We start from the raw sequence: 16,497 nt of genomic DNA on the forward strand, positions 1-16,497 counted from the left end.
GGCTTCTCATTGTGGTGGCTCCTCTTATTGCAGAGCCTGGGCTCCAGGCCGCAGGTAGTTGAAGCCCTTGAACTCGAGCTTGGGTTCAGTAGTTGCAGCACACAGGCTTAGCTGCCTCACAGCATGTGGGAACTGCCCAGAGCAGGGATCAAACCCATGTCCCCTGCATTGGCAGGCACATTCTTAACCACTGGGCCAGCAGGGAAGCCCCACACATGTGTAGGTTTTAAGGAAAGAACCTGGGGCCAAGCTGAGACTTTCTGGTCCAGAGCTGTTCTGCGTCAGGGCCACCCTGCTGGTGCCTGGCCCCGTGGGAACGGGTGCTGCTCCCCTGATAACATGCCCTGATGATGAGGGCCTCCATCCTGGGTCACCAGTCTGAGCAAACTCCAGGAGATTGTGCAGGACAGAGAGGCCTGGAGTGCTGCAGTCCGTGGGCTCGCAGAGTTGGACACGACTGGGCGACTGAATGACGATCCCCAGGCAGCAAAGCACAGCCTGCGGGGCGAATCGGCCCCTTTGTCTGTTTCTGTACAGCCTGGAACCCTAAGGACGACTTTTTTAAAAGTCATCTTTTTTCTTCTTGGAAAGAAAAAAGAAGAAAAACCCAATGTAGTATTTTTTGACACATGGAAATGAAAATTCCAATGCTTATAAATAGTTCCACTGGAGCGGGGCCAGGCTCGTCATTTACATTTCCTGTCTCTGACTGTGCTCACGCTTACGATGGCACGATGGCAGAGTTGAGTAGCTGCAACACAGACCAGATGGCCTGTGAAGCCAGAAATATTTACTGTTTGGGCTTCTGTAGAGAATGCTTGCTGGTCCCTGGTGGGGATGGCTGGATGCTGCTTAAGTTTGACAGAGGCCAAATGGGGAGCCTGGATGTTGGGGGAGCTACTGGACTGTTGTTAAGTCCGGGTTCTGTATCCAGTGCTGCCCTTTGTGGCTCAGTGCTAAATAATCTGCCTGCCAGTGCAGGAGACGTGGGTTCGATCCCTGGGTCAGGAAGATCCCTTGGAGAAGGAAATAGCAACCCACTGCAGTAGTCTTGCCTGGGAGATCCCATGGACGGAGGAGCCTGGCGGGCCATAGTCCATGGGGTCCCGGAGAGTCAGACACGACTGAGCAAGAGGCTTCCCTCCCAAGCGCCAGGCTGGGGTGGGGCCGGCAGGGGAGGAGGGCGACCCCTGCTGGTCCGCGGTGGGACGGCTGATGGCAGGGCGGACGTGATGGTCTGCACTGGGGAATTCATGGAGCCCATTTCTAACTTCCATCCAAAGGGATGCTTTCGGCAATTAAGCTGTAAAACGAGGCCGTTCAGAGTCTGGCTTCAGCCTGAACGCCTGGCCAGGCCCTCTGCCCTCCCCCTTGTCTGTACACGGGCGTGTCTGCAGTGTTTCCTCCTGGCTTCACTTTATCTGTAGCTTGTCAAGCAGCCCCTGGGTCCCGCACTTCCTCCTGCCTGGGAACCTCGCAAGCCCCCCTCCCTGACAAGAGTGTCTGCCCCCTCATCCTCAGATGAGGCCCCACGAGCCGGGGGTTGCCCGCTGCCTGGGGCTCAGGCGCTGGAGAGGGGCCTGTGCTACAGGGTGAGTGATGACGGAGCTGGGCCATTGCCGGGCTGAGGACCAGGGGAGGGGTGATTAGCAGCAGGTTAAGAAGCCAGACTCAGGTTTTGGTGAATTAAGAGAGAATGGGGCAATTTGGCTGGTAAACCAAATGTTTCAGTTGTAAGGTCTCAACCTTTATTTGCTTCCCCTGCCAGACAGTTTCTTTAAAAGGCTAACAAGTTAAACATCTTTCAGGCCCTGTTTTACTGCCTAATGATCCCCTGAGTTATTTATACATAATGGTCTTAAGATGTGGGGGGGTGGGGGTGGGGAAGGGGGCCGCTTGATAAGGAAAGGAGTATCACACATCTTGCATTTTTTAAAGAATTCATTTTATTTTTGGCTGTGCTGGGTCTACAGCTGCTGCGAGCGGGGGCTCCTCTCTGGTTGCGGGGCTCCTCTGGGTGTGGAGCACAGGCTCTAGGCCCGGGGGCTCAGCAGTTTCGCACACAGGCCCAGTGGCCCCGCAGCCTGGGGGTCTTCCTCGATCCGGGGTTGGACCCGTGTCCCTGCATTGGCAGGCGGATTCTCAACCCCTGGACCGCCAGGGAAGCCCACACCTTGCCTTTCTTGGTTGCTCTCTCTGGCTCATCAGGAAGAAACCCATCATGTTTTACAGCTTCACGAGACAGACTCTGAATCCTCCTCTGCGTTCTGTTCTGCAAGACAACAGGAGCACCGGGATGAGAGGTGGGGGAGGCAGAGGGCTCGCCCTCCTCACGTGATGCCTGTCCGCCTCTTTGCGCGTCCAGCCCTGTGCTCTGGGTTAGCGATGCTGGGCCTGGATCTCGAGGCCTTTCTCGGGCCAGACAAGGAACTTCATTTAAGAGTAGAAGCCAGGCTCTTCAGTAAGCCAGCTAAGGATCTCCTATGGAGCCCTAGACAATTCAGCATTTTTTTCTCTTGGGATGTGAATTTACAAAAAGTCACATGCTTAACTTTTTCTCTTTTAGTGTTGAAAAATGAGCTGTGACGCCAGTCAGTCAGTCAACTGGTAGGAGTCATTAAAAAAAAAAAAACACACGTTGGTCTGGGGAACTGGAGGACCTTCTGTAGTGAAGACTCCAGAAGGCCATGCTGGGCCCCGTCCTAAGCGAGCCCGCTGCCCCGTAACCAGCACAGAAGAGGCCGAGGCAGCCTGCTTCCCGCTTCCTCTCCTGTAAGTGAACGAGCTGCTGGAAACCCGGCAGGAGCGGGGGCTCGCCGAAGGCGGCGGGGGCGGGGAGCGCAGCGCCTACACAGCCAGCTTGAAGGTACAGCGCGTGCGCACACACACACACACACACAGACACACACACCACTGCGGCACACACAGACACACACGCACAGACACACACACACACACACCACTGCGGCACACACACACACACAGACACACACACCACTACGGCACACACACATGCCACTGCGGCACACACACAGACACACACACACACACACACACACACACACACAGACCCACATACACCGCGCGCGCGCACACACACACACACACACACACACAGACACACACACCACTGCGGCACACACACACACACACACACACACACACAGGCACACACACCACTACGGCACACACACACACCACTGCGGCACACACACAGACACACACACACACACACACCACTGCGGCACACACACACACACACACACCACTGCGGCACACACACACACAGAGACACACACACACACACACACCACTGCGGCACACACACACACAGAGACACACACACACACACACACACCACTGCGGCACACACACACAGAGACACACACACACACACACCACTGCGGCAGACACACACACACACACACACACACCACTGCGGCACACACACACACACACCACTCTGGCACACACACACACACCACTGCGGCACACACACACACACACACACACACAGCCCACTCCGGCAGCACTTCTGGGGTACGCAGCGGGGGAGTGCAGTGCCTACACAGCCAGCTTGAAGGTACAGCACGCGCGCGCACACACACACACACACGGCACTTCTGGGGCACGCAGCCGGAGCTGCTGCTGTAAACTGGCGATTACATCAAGTTCTTTTGCACGACAGCTGCTTCCCTGGACAGCTTCCTTAAATTCAGGATTCGATTCTGTGCTTATCTTACGTGAGGGATCACAGGGTAGGGAGTGGAGGCAGATGGTACCAACGAGGCTTGCCCCAGGAGGTGAGGAAGTGACGTGGGGCAGCGAGCACCCTGTGATCTATGCCATGTCTAAGTCAGCCCCCAGGGCAGCCTAACCCACGGGGCGAGGCCTGGGGATGCCAGGCCGGGCCCACTGGAGGAACAGAGGAGGGACGGTGTGGAAGGACCAGGCCCCCTGGTCTTGCAGACACAGGCAGCTGCCTCGTCCGGCTTGGTGGGAGGGGAGAGGGCGAGGGGCGAGGCCGTCCAAGAGGACGCTGGCCCAGGAGACAGCTCCTCCCTGGGCTGGCATGTGACACGTGGCGCAGAGCCAGATCACTAACCTCAGCCTGCAGCCTCTTTCTGGGGGAGTGTGACGGCCAATTCGGCCTCACTGGGTGGGCGTGGCCAGCCGGCAGGGGGCTTGGCTGATGGAAGCAAGTGCCCGGGTGGTAGCTGCAGTTTGGCTGGAAGGTGGTGGGGCCTCTTGCTGGATCCCAGTTCAGGACTGGACGCAGGACGAGGCCACAGAGGTGTCAGCACACGTGGTGTTCCTTCATTCCTACTATGCTGAGACTTCTCGGCTCACCAAATCTCTGCAGAGTAGGTATAACTGTCCCCGTTTTGCGGCCTGGAACAAGGAGGCTCCAGTTAGATCACTTGTCCAAGGACGGAGGTGCTACTCATCTCACAGGTGAGTGTCCCAGCAGAGGCACGTGACCAGAGCAGAGGCATATTTTTGTTATGGAGAGTGGCAGTAGTAATATGTAGGGGCAATACTGTGTCGGGGGAGAAGCAGGTATTAAAAGTAACTTAGGGTTACCAAGTAAAGGTAAGGAAGTTATCAGGTTACCAGGTAAACCAGGAAAGGAAGGCGTGATAAAAATGATGACAGCAGATAGGGCTTCCCAGAATATAAAGCACTCCACTTACAACAAACTGATTTTATTCGCAATAGCTGACAATTTTTACATATATAGAAAAACACTCTCTCTGCAGTAAAGGCAGGATTAATCTCAAGTGGGCAACAGGGATACCCCCCCCCCCCCCCCCCCCCCGGTTTCCCCAGCCACGCGAGTTAAGAGCAGGGCGGTCAGGTGCTGTGGAACACGGGTGGGGGACGGGACCTGCCTTGGAGTGTAGGACGGCGGAGCCTGGGTGTCACTGTGACCTCAGCTGCAGCGGGGAGGGGAGGCGGATTCTCAGGCTGCGTTTCCTTGGGGAATTCATGCAGCCGCTCTGGAAGCAGAAATCTAAGTGCTGCTGCTCACCCTGGGAAGTTCCCACCAACATGCTGGTTTCTTCACAGTAGTGACAAAAATGATCTCGACAGGTACCAAGTCCAGAAAGGCTCCTCCTGAAACGTGTCCCAGCCCCAAACGCTTTAGCGCGGACCCCCGGTCGTCTTCATCCCCCGACGCAGGAGCCCGAGGCGTCCTGCTGGCCCAGGGCGGGGGTCAGCAGGCTTTCCGTGGAGGGCCAGAGCGGAGCCGCGTTCAGCTCTGCCGCTGCAGCCGCAGCCAGCACCTGACCAACAACCCAGGCTGGGTCCCCGAGACCTCACGTGCGGACAGGCCCACCCCGGCTCAGGCCTGTGGGCTCTCGTGGTCTGCTGACCCTGCTGGGGCAGGAGAGGACCCTCGCAGAGGCTGTTCCCACCCACCTCTGCACCGAGCGGCTCTGACCCAGAGTGAGGCAGAGGGGGGCTGCCGGAGGGCCTCCCCGCCGCGCGTCTCTTCTGGGGCGTTTACAAAGGCCACAGAGCCCTTCCCAAAGCGGCTTCCAGTAACATTCTCAGTCACACTAAACTAAACTACCTACCTCTATTTTACTTCTACCTCTACCATACTCTTCCTCAACTGTGAATTCTTCCTCGTGGAGAATTCCAGTACACCTTCTTCCTAACCAGGAAAATCTGATGCAGAATTAAATTACTCCCACTGGGGACAGTTAAGAGAGGGCGGGGAGGCAGGGGACTGAAGAACAGAAAAGGGAGATAAAGCCAGCATCGACTTCTGGGAAGAGAGGTGCAAATGCGTTAAGAGCTGGCTTTACGACAGCACGCCTGCTTCCTTGCAGTTCTGGAGGAGTGGGGGCAAAAGGGTCTGAACGCGTGTTCTGGCCTGAGGATCACAAGCAAAGCAAATACAGAGACTCACTGGTCCATCAATAGCAGCACATCTGTATCTGAGACATAATCAACCCTTGATACTGGAAAAGGATTGGAAAACCTTATCCATTTGTGTGATCTACATTAGATTTCCATGAAGCCTTCATCAGTATATCCAAGTTATCATCTGGGGTCCAAAGCAGAAGTCGTAGAACGGGAACGACACCGAGTACTCTGACCAGGGAAGCAACCCCGAAGCCCACCCTCCTTGCACAGCCCTAACACAGTGGGAGGAATGTGCGAACATTTCATTCAGCTTCCCGGGGGGTGTAAGGGTGGGATTCTGAAACGCTTCCAGGAAGACATGAGAAGCAGAAACCACTTGCCCACTGCTACACTCACTGCAGATGCAGAAAAGGTGATTTAACATTCTGTGTAATGTGCTGTTTTAATCAGCTTAAAAAAAAAAAAACCACCTGCCAAGGATTTTTCAGAGGCTCACCTGCAACTCTGAACCCACTCTCTGCTGGTTCCTCACAGCTGCCGAGAGCTGGTCAAGGACCCAGAGGAGCCCACCCACCCCCAAGGGGGAAGGGTCTGATGTGAGCCGACTTCAAGCCACTTCAGATGCTCTTCTGAACCAGTATCCAGCAGAAATGCACAGCACAATGCCAAGATACAGACAACAGTTTTGGGGAGAAATGATTTAGAATTGAGATTATCTTTACCAGGAATTAGGAAACAGCTATTTAAAATGTTTAATGATGAACTCCTGTCATCTCCCTGTCTCCTTGAATAACATCCGCCTTTATGATTAAACAACCTCAAGTTTTTCTCCAAAACTTTCCGTCACTTTTGAGAACAAGCCAAAAGAAATATCCAGAGAACCAGAGCTGTCCACATTAGAAAAAACAAAAACAAAAACACCTGGCTCCCCCCGGAATGGTTAGATTCCAGTAATTTTATTCTTCCGCTCCCTCTCCCTGCCCCCGGGACAGCTTTCCGCTCTTTAAGCGCGCTCTGCAGTGTCTCCACCGTCCTCGACTCGGAGCGCCAGCTTCCCCACGTGGCGTCTGGGTCAGCGCTGCTTACGCCAGCGCTGCAGCTCTTGGGATAAACAGAGACAAACATAAGGGTCTACGATGCTGTTCCCTGACGGCTTCTACCTCTTGCCCCTCAAGATCATCCCCTTGTATTTGTTTTATAAATTTAGAAATAAAGTCTTAGGTACAGGGGTAAGTTTCCGCCTCACTTTCCTCGCTCTCAATTTAAAGATGTGAAGCAGAAACTCCAGCATCACCTGAACAGTCTCTTTTTCAGGGGAGGCTTTTTCCCTGTGAAAGAAACGACCTGGGATTTTAGGCACCGTGATCAAAAAGGAACTCCTTTCTCACGGATGGCCACGCATGTGAGACGAGGGTGGGCAGTCATGGCTGGCCAGTCGGGATGTGAGTGCCTACCACAGACGCGATCCACGTCGTGACTCATGCCCTGAGTCTTGGCACTGCATTAGTCGCCAAGCCCAGCTACAGTCAGACCCGACATTCCTGAAGCTTGTGAGTTCTACTGGCCTCTAGTGTTAATAATGACCTTACACTTTTGCACTGAAAGTTTTCATCTGAAAGCATTTGGATTTTGTCTGTTGTGGAAGAATACTGGGACTTTTTTGATTTCTTTAATACAATAATACTTTTTAAAAATGAGCAAACGTTATCTGGAATTAAAAGAGCAGTGAAATCTAGGCACTTTCCTTCTGGTAAAATTTGGAGCAAGTTGAAATGCATGACTAGAAAAAGGTGGTTTTTCTTTTTAATGTTAAAAGTAGATTAAATAAAACAGCTCTCAGCCTTAGACACACTGGCAAGTGACAGTTTGTTTCTCATCTCTTAGGGTATAAAGCTATTTGGTTTCTATCCTAAAAAGAAGTTCTGAGGAATCAGAAAGTCATCAAAGAGAAGAGCCCTGATCCTCCAACAGGCAAACAGCTTTAAGTAGAAAACACAAACGCACCCAATCTCCAGGGACCATCTTCAATGGAGCATGACAGCAGTTATGTAAACTCTAGTCAAATCTTATCAAGGCCATTAGAACCAAAACCTCCAATAAAAAAAAAAACCTGAGGGCCTTGGGCAATAGCTTGTTCATTAGGGCGTGTCAGACAATGCAAAACTGAAAAATAAAAAAGCAGTTCAGAAAATCCCTCAGAGGTGCATGTCATGGGCTGTGCCCTGCTATTGAGGACAGAGTGAGGCTTACTCAGATGCTTGAAGCTCCAGCTGCAGCCGAGCACGAAGCAGCCGGCGAAGAGCAAGGTGAGGCCACCAACTCCGCTCCTCACCGTGGTGCGGCACCGGATCCAGCCTGTTGGCAGAGAAGCAGGGTTCACGTGAGAGGGCAGGCACCAGGCCCTTGCCCGCAAGGGACTCAAGGCACCCGGTCAGCTCAGGCATAGGAGTCGCTAGGCGAGGAGTTTACATACTACTGTACTATATAGATGTGTTTTAAACAAATGAAAAGGCAAAACCCAGAAGACCTTCATTTTAATCAATTTCAATTAGTCACTCTTGTTTTGGGGAATCTGGTTAAGTTTCACGGGGAGGAGATGAATACAAGTGGTCTTGCAGCTGAGCCTTCCTTGCTTGGGGACCGTGAGTGTCCCCAAGAGGTGGGCAGGTACTGAAAAAAGTGAAACCTGTTTGATAAAGCAGTGCTTTAATTGCGTCAGACTCCAGGATGAAGAAAGGCGAGGAGGAAGATGGGAAGCTCGCAAGGCCATCCTTTTCTCATTCTTGAGCCGGGCTGTGACAGCCATGGCTGAAGGAAGAGAAAGTCTGGAACCACCAAGAGAGCCTTGCAGGCACGACTCGGGCCTCACCTGAGTGGAAAGCTCCTAGGAGCCTCGTGAGAGAGGAGCCGGCCGGGGCTTCCAAGCTCCTTACTGCCGTCGAGCTTCTTTCCAACCAAGGAACTAGGGTTCCAAACAGAAGTCACTGTGACAGCTCATCTAAATCCGTCCTCTTCCCCAGCGCTCAGTGCCCGAGGTCCCCAGGGCGAGGCTGCGGGAGAAGTACATGCTCAGTAGTGGGTGACAGTCTGCCCTGGGCTGCGAACATGTGAGCATTGGCGGCCAAACCACCTAGTCGGCGTCAAGAAAAGGTTCTTCGACAGACTAAGGGGCCCGAGGGATCGGGACCTGGATCATCTCTCATCCGATGAATACAGCACCCAGATGATCTCGTCTGCTAAACACCTTCTCAGCCAAGAGCACGGCCTGCTACTGTCATGGTGATTACTTGTTACTAGGGCCGACAGCTAACAGGTCTACTCTATCAGCCCATCACCACTGCTGACCAGCACACGCTTCTTATTTATGTTCCATATGAGAATAACTAAAGCAGAACCAGGAAGGCAGGTTTCTGCTATGTACTTACATTTCCCCTGCTCTTGTGGCTTTCCATTTTTAATGATAGGCAGGGAATCTCTACTATTGCTGGTTCTCTGGTCTTGGTTTGGTTCATCAGGATAAAGTGTAAATTAAAACAAATATTTACAACTGGTTTGGCAGGTGTGGTGAAGTTGCTGCAGATGTAAAAATACTATGCAAATGATCACCCATTTATTAAAAATGACAAGAACCATGCTGGCTTCCCAGAAACCACACAAAAGCTATTTCTCTTGCAAGGTGAAGATTCTTTAGAAAACAAAGCATGACAAAACTCATCCAGCTCAGAAAAATGACACAGCTCCAAGAAAGCTGCAATGGCCCCACCTCTCTCCCTGGAGTGTCAGGACCCCAGCGGCTCCCAGGGTTTTCTCCAGCCAGCGGAGCCCGCTCGCTTCGTTCCGGGTCCAGGCACATAACGCGGATGACATCACCTCAGGCCTGCAGCTGGGATATGTAAGCAGCCTGCGGCTGGGAGCAGCCAGGCCCAAGCCCACACAGGTGCTGTTGGGGCTTTTTTCCATGACTCCCTGCCTACCACCCCGATGCTCTGGGTTCTGCCCCCCATCCCTGAGGAATGGTCATGAGCCTTGGGCGGCATGAGCCTTACGCACGGCCGACCTCCGCCTCCTATCCCTCAGACACTGCTCTGCACCTGCTAGCACCGACGTCCGCTCTTCAAATCCAGGGACAAGGCTCCCGTTGACACAGACGTCAAAAACCCGCAACCGCCATCTATGACTTAACTGTTCCAATCATCCCTCTGGCCTGGCTATAATCCCAGAGGCATGGTTTGACTCACCTCTCATGTCTCAGGATATTGGTTACTCACATGTGCTTTCCTTAAACACCCCCTTTAATGGGCTCCTCCAGTCAACAAGGGGACCCAGCCCCGGCCCGTCAGGCTTCTGCTCCAGTTCTGATCCCCACTGCTCCCCGCCTGTTCCCCACAGGCGCCCCTTCTCAAACCCCTTACGTGGACACCCTACTGATGGCAGTCCCGTTTGCAGGTTAGAAAAAAGCCTTTATTTAGCTGTTTCTTGGCCTTTGAAAACCCAGGACCCTACAAGGTCTTCCTATTTGACCTTCTGGTCTCATCAGCCAAGTTTTGCTTTTTGTAGTTACACAAACTGTGTTTTGGCTTTTTCCCCCTAAACTACCTTCTCCCTGCCAGTGTGGGAACAGTCCACTGCTGGGTGCCAGGGGCCTGCATCAGCACCAACATCCAGAAGCTGTTCTCAGACATGGCTCATCTTCAGAGACACAGAGAAAATGCTTGGAAATAGGTTCTGAGGCTTTACTTCAGAATCAGTCTCTGGGCATGACGGCTAGGAATCATGTAAAAAATGACCATGTGAAACCTGTCCAGATTTGGGAACTGAGATCTCTCAAACTTCCTGCCCCGAAGCCAAAGCACCGGAATTCTGCCAAAGGCCCAGCCGGCGCCCCCAGCCCAGCGCTCTCAAGGTGGCTGGTGGACTGCTGAGGGCTCTCAGACCCTGGACCTTGTTGAGTCTCCCGAGATTGAAATCTTGAACTTTTGAAATCCACTTTCTCTCAGGCCAGAAAACAACTCCTCCTGGTAGCTACATCAATGAGCATCCCCGAAGTTCCAAAGACGGCTCCTCATGCCGGCGAATCCCACAGGCTCATCTCCCTCACTCCCTCACTCCTGATTTACCGAAGCCCAGCTCGGGGGCACCCTCGGACCTCCACACCCAGGTCTCCAAACCCAGCCGCTGTTCTTCCGCCACAAAGAGCGTCTCACTCTACCCTGCTTCATCAGGATGAAGGCCCTGGGAGCCTTTCAGTCGGGGCCATCACCTCACCTCAGTCTGCTTGGGTACCTGACATGGGAGGGCTAGCTGTGCACTGGCGCTTCCCCCTGGAGGAAACAGTAAGTGACCACAGCCTGGAGCCCAGAGTCCAGCAGGAGAAATGCTTCCTGGAAATGCCTGGCAGAGACCCACCAAGTGAGCTCTGAGGCTAACTGAACCCTGGGCAAGTTACTCACCCGCTCTGAAACTCAGTTTCCTCGTCTGTAAAAGGGGATAACAGCCATCTCCCAGGACTGGCATAAGATCACTTAAGGTAACTGAGGCAAACGTGCAGGTACCCCAGCACATAGTTACCCCAGTAACTTGTTACCCCACTGGCCCTGCCTTTAAGTGCCAAAGGGACGAGCAGCCTCTGAGAGAGGAGGAGGAAGGCTCGTCCAAGGTCTCGCCTCACCCAGTCTGTATGGCCCAACTCTTCTGCAATGCTGCCTGCAACTTCAGCCTTCGGCTATCAGGGGCAGCCACTGCTGGGTGAGGTTATGAAGCTTTCTGAGAAGCCACACCCCCTTTTTAATCCCTGCAGAGTCCGTGGCCTTGAAGTCCTTGAGCAAATGACGAATTAAATCTTGACTTTAACTGAGGGGTCACCAGGGTCTCCTCTGGGGCCAGCCTGTTGTCCTGCCTTCAACTCTTGGTGGAGGGGAGGGGAAAATGAAGAATCACCCTTAAAACTGACCACTGGGAGCAGGAAGTCATGTTCTGAGAACAGTGACAAGTGCAGCGCCCTGGAATGCGTAGGTACGAGGAAGAGGATGTTAGCGTTCTGAACCTCATTAACTCAGAAGGCACAGAGCCGCCTGGACCAACTTAAACCTGAGCATGCTTACCTTGGGAGAGTCTCTTGCCCTGGGGACTGATGACAAGGAGGGGCTTCTGGGCAAGAATGCTCCAATGCTGGGGCCTCTCTGGCAGCACCCCAAGGCCGAGATAACCAGAATAGAGCTCTGGAAACCACTCCAGCCCCAGGGCACTTGACAGGCTCTGACCGGGCAAGGGGCTTCTGGAAGCATGGTGCTGGGCTGAACATGCGGACTGCAGCCCCTGGGGGCGCGATGCTGGGGGCCGAGAGCCCAACTTAGCTGTCAGAGAAGCCCACTCCTCACCCCCCATCAACGCCTTCACAGCAGGGACTCGATTCCGGCTGCTGGCTTCTGCTTTCTCTTCCTGGAGAAATTTTACAGCCAGAGAGGTGGAATTCTGGTTACATGACTGTGCTAGAGGGAGGTGCTCAGGGCAAGTTGTGCCCGTTAGCGGGAGCAAGTGTAAGCCGAGACCTCTGTCTCGAGGTTTCTTCTCCGTGACTGAATCATGGCTCAGGGAAGCCCAATCCTGCCTTCCTGTCATAGATACACTTTTCTCCACACCTCCTTGGCTCCCATGTGTCTCTGCTTCAAGGTGGAGTGCTTTTCCCTGGTTCTCCCCGCCCTGGCTTTCACCTAAGGGGTTAAGTTTAAAAGTAGCAATCTGTGACTCTGTGTTCTTTGCCAGAGTCCTGAAGTCTCTGTCAGTAGAGGCTCCTAAGAGGTGATCCTTGGCCTTGGACTCTCTTTCTCTGCCTGACGATGACATATTTCCTCTTTGAACCCTGTGACTGCAATTCATGGGAGAACTATGGCCATCACCAAGAGGTGTATCCAACAATTTTACGAGAAGGTTCTGTCTTGAGGCGTCCACTCTGTCCAGCCTTAGATCAGCTGAAGTGGCTTGTGCATCATTAAGGAAGGCTAAAGAATATTTCCTATCGTGATTTGACCGAGAAGGTGCCACTGGGACAGGAGGCAAAGGTGCTTCAATTTCTGAAGGGTTATCTCTACTTTCTCCTGACTGAGGCAAAGCTTTGGCAAGTTCTTTTGTAGAACTGGTGTTTTCTGACGCAGAAAACTGAGCTGCAGTTTCTCCCTGGAAAGGAAGCTTTGGTTTAGTAGCCTTTAACATTCTGAGGGAGGACTTAACTTGACTCTTGACGTCTTCATCAGCCTTTTTATGACTTGCTTTTTCCAAACCAACATCTAGTGCTGAAGAGGACTTGACTGTCCGTTCTGAATTGTTTCCTTTCAGTTCCGGATTTCTTTTCTTACTGTTTGTCCCTAACTCTTTCTCTTTTGCTTTAACTGGGTCTCTGATTGGCGCTTTGATTTTTTTAACACGTGGGTGTGTAGCCGGCTCACACGGATGAATTTCTTGATCAGCAGGCATAGTTGCTCCTAGCATCTTACAGTGCGGCAAGTGGGACTTCAATCGTTTAAATGGCTTCTTACAGTAAGGACACAGTTCCATCCTGGATGGAACAGCACTCTCCTATTCCTGAAAAAGACAAACACAAGGAGATAGGAAGCATACAGTCTGTAAATACTCATGCCTTAGTTAGGTGTCATACCTTTTAAATTCATTTGAAATAAGCCAGGCTGAAGGACATCTTAAAACATTTATTTTGATTCATTCTTTTTCTTCTATAGGTACAACAAAACAGACAGAGTTGGATTTTAAGGTCAATGTTCCTGACTCCATTTCTGCTTGGTATTTCAAATTTTTTAACATCTTCTAGGAATCAATCATTACAAAAAACGACCAAAGAGGTTCTTCTACATCCCTAACTAGGAGGCGAGCCAGGCAAAAGGACTTAAATCTAGTGAATTAATAGTTAGTGGAAGGAAAAGGTGTCCAAAATGTCAGCCAGAATGAAATATTTGCTATTTAACTTTGTAGCAAGGCAACTGGATAACACATGAGTGTAAAGAAACTGTTTATAAAACACATCTTTCAAGGGAAGAAAGTTAAAGAATAAAAGACCATAGCTGTATGTATAGAAAATCCACTGGGGTGCAAGAAAGTATTAGAACTTTAGGTAACCTCCATTACCTAAGCATGAAAAATGAGAATGCTACGAATGTTTAACACATTAGTAACGTGCATGCATACACACAGACACACAGAAGCACAGCTGACGTACGTAACACATAAATGGAGGGAACATGGTCCCAAATTTTTTACTCAGTTTGTAGGACAATGGATTAATGGGAAATCTGTTTGACACTTTTGTGAAATTTATGCCACATAAAACATTAAAAAACAAAAACAAACAAAAAAAAACCCCCCTAAACCGGGACCTCCTTGGTGGTCCAATGGTTACAACACTGCACTTCTACTGCAGGGGGCGGCTGGCTTGATCCCTAGTTAGGGAACTAAGATCCCACATGCTGTACGTTGCTGCCAAAGAAATGAAAAATACTTAAACCATATACCTTTGGTGGCTCTGTTATACTCTCCAGTCAGGAAAAGGCAGTATTTCATTCCAAAGCTCAGATGAAAGTTACTTGTTTACATTTCTTATTCAATTAAGCTCCAGAGGGGAGGGAAAAGACAGGCCCTATGTGCAGCTGTATTCTCACAACTGACCACTGGGCCTGGCCCTGGCCAACCCATTTATCATAGCAACCAACCCACCTTGTCCTACATGAAGTCAGGCAAAATAAAACTGTCTTCTGCCAGTAGACTTTATAGGAATTATTCTTACTTTGCAAGTACCCCTTAGACAATTTAACAAACGCGGACCGTCTGGGCTTCCCAGGAGGCTCAGTGGTAAAGAACTTGCCTGCCAAAGCAGGAGCCGCAAGTTCAATCCCTGGGGAGATCCTCTGGAGGAGGAAATGGCAACCAACTCCAGGATTCTTGTTGGGATAATCCCATGGACAAAGGAGCCTGGCGGGACACAGTCCGTGGGATTGCAAAGAGTCAAAGAGGACTAAGCACACATATATACGGACCATTTATTTACAAAAAGACACACAACGGAAGTCAGTCCACAGGCCCTGGACTAACGATTTTAGAAGGGGATTGAGACCTCTGTTAGAGGTGTCTGCCTCCATGCTCTCCATCCTCACTCCTCTTGAGATCTTCCCTGTACCCTCCAGCTGTAACATCTCAACATGGGTGCCTTAATGTTACTGAGTTCAAGCTCGTCTGGTTCATCGCACCACAGGCCAATAAATCCAGACGAGCTGTTGGTACAAGGACTAGTGACGTTGTTTGGAAAGCCAGCAGACTGAGCAGATGGTGGATTTGTGTACCAAAGAACCATGCTGCCTGAATTACAATTCAGGCCTCTTTAATCCTAAAAGGGGACGGAGGAAAGTCAAACACTTCCTGGTTCCCATCACCCTGCCGAGGGGGTGTGTTCATTTCCTGCGCCTGCAGTCATTCACAGGTGAGCCAGGTCAGGCTGTTTCCTTGGAGCTAAACAAGAGTTATTTTAGCTTCATGCCCAAATCCCCTTCCTGGGAGGCAGGAATCCCAGAGATGGACCATTAGGTGTAATTTGAGATTATAAATAACATCGCTCTAGGTATTAATTTGCGCTAGAATACAAAGGTCCTTTTCTACTACATTAACTATTTTCTTACCTGAGTTTTTGTAGAAGGATGCTAACTTTGCGCTTGCTTCTCCTGTACCCGCATGCTCCACGACCGCCGTTACCCAGGTGGGCAGGGTGAATTCGAAGTTAAGGTCAGCCTCTGAAAGACACAATTAGGGCAGTCACTCGAGTGAATGAAATGGATGAGAGGAAGAAACTACTGGGGCAAATCCAAAATAACGGGTGACACCAGTAAGGCACTTCTACTTGGGGGTCCCGGAGAGCAGACGTGTGACCAGCCTCCTGGGCAGCGGGCTGACCTCAGAGTCCTCCCTCCCGCGCCTTCCAGTGGGCTTTTCGGCCCCCTTCTCCCTTGCTCTTCCAGGAGCGCATTCGGGCGACTTCCAGGGAGTGGGTGGGACCACCGAGCAGCTCCGGGGGCCGGCCGGCCGCCCCGCGGCCTCCCCCAGTCTCGGGCGCCGGAGCCGCCGGGGCGCCGAGCCTTCGGCTTCAGAAAGCCCTCCCCTCACTCTCCTCTCGCCTCCACATCCGCGCCCAGGCCCACAGCAGAGGCCACAGACAGCACCGCCGCCTGTGGAAACTCCGCCCGGGCAGCGTCTCACCTCGCGAGACACAAAAAACCCAGGAAGTCCCGCGACGAGCTCCCTCAGCGCAGTCCACGAAACGCGGCCCAACTCCCGGACTAGGCCCTGGGACAAGCCGTCTACACCACTGCCTGATGCTTCTCCGCCTTTTTTTTTTAAAAAAACTGTGACTTCACAGGGATTTAAATAAAAGACTTGTATCATATGATTATAACACGGTTTAATTTCATTTAAGCATGGCTGGACTCTTACGCCGGCCCGTCTCGGCTGCAAATAGGCAAAATCCCGGGCCACCCCTAACGAGGTCCTCTTTCCCAGAGGCTCCTGGTCGCTCCTCTCCACCCCCGAGCCCGCCTCTTCCTGTGGGCGGGGCTACCGGTCGGCGCTGCC

At 52.0% G+C, this 16,497-nt stretch overlaps 1 protein-coding gene across 10 annotated transcripts; it reads right to left on the bottom strand.

Moving 5' to 3' along the window:
• Nucleotides 1-1,923: 1,923 nt before the first annotated feature.
• On the bottom strand, nucleotides 1,924-16,449 carry MTNAP1 (mitochondrial nucleoid associated protein 1). Of its 10 annotated transcripts, none has more exons than XR_011492496.1 (7): nucleotides 16,126-16,448; nucleotides 15,552-15,662; nucleotides 11,979-13,455; nucleotides 8,747-8,839; nucleotides 8,128-8,232; nucleotides 4,106-4,392; nucleotides 1,924-2,267 (listed from the first exon to the last, which is right to left on the bottom strand). XR_011492496.1 is itself a non-coding variant. In XM_020906409.2 (6 exons), exons 3-6 carry the CDS (start codon nucleotides 13,426-13,428, stop codon nucleotides 2,235-2,237), a joined length of 1,686 nt encoding a protein of 561 aa, XP_020762068.2. In that variant the 5' UTR covers nucleotides 13,429-13,455; nucleotides 15,552-15,662; nucleotides 16,126-16,447; the 3' UTR covers nucleotides 1,924-2,234. The 10 variants fall into 10 exon arrangements, 8 of the variants coding, with proteins under 8 accessions (XP_020762068.2, XP_020762069.2, XP_020762065.2 ...); XR_011492495.1 differs by having other exon boundaries at nucleotides 1,924-2,272; XM_020906409.2 differs by lacking the exon at nucleotides 4,106-4,392 and having other exon boundaries at nucleotides 1,924-2,272; nucleotides 16,126-16,447.
• Between the last annotated feature and the right edge of the window lie 48 nt (nucleotides 16,450-16,497).

Source organism: Odocoileus virginianus, chromosome 17 (genome assembly GCF_023699985.2).
Source record: "Odocoileus virginianus isolate 20LAN1187 ecotype Illinois chromosome 17, Ovbor_1.2, whole genome shotgun sequence".
Taxonomy (NCBI): Eukaryota; Metazoa; Chordata; class Mammalia; order Artiodactyla; family Cervidae; genus Odocoileus; species Odocoileus virginianus.

Coding starts and splice junctions, on each gene's coding strand:
- MTNAP1 (XM_020906406.2), bottom strand. CDS start 13,428: ATGGAACTGTGTCCTTACTGTAAGAAGCCATTTAAACGATTGAAGTCC. Junction 8,840..11,978: donor GGGCAAGAGACTCTCCCAAG/GTAAGCATGCTC, acceptor TTGGAACCCTAG/TTCCTTGGTTGGAAAGAAGC. Junction 8,233..8,746: donor CCTAGGAGCTTTCCACTCAG/GTGAGGCCCGAG, acceptor CTCTGCCAACAG/GCTGGATCCGGTGCCGCACC.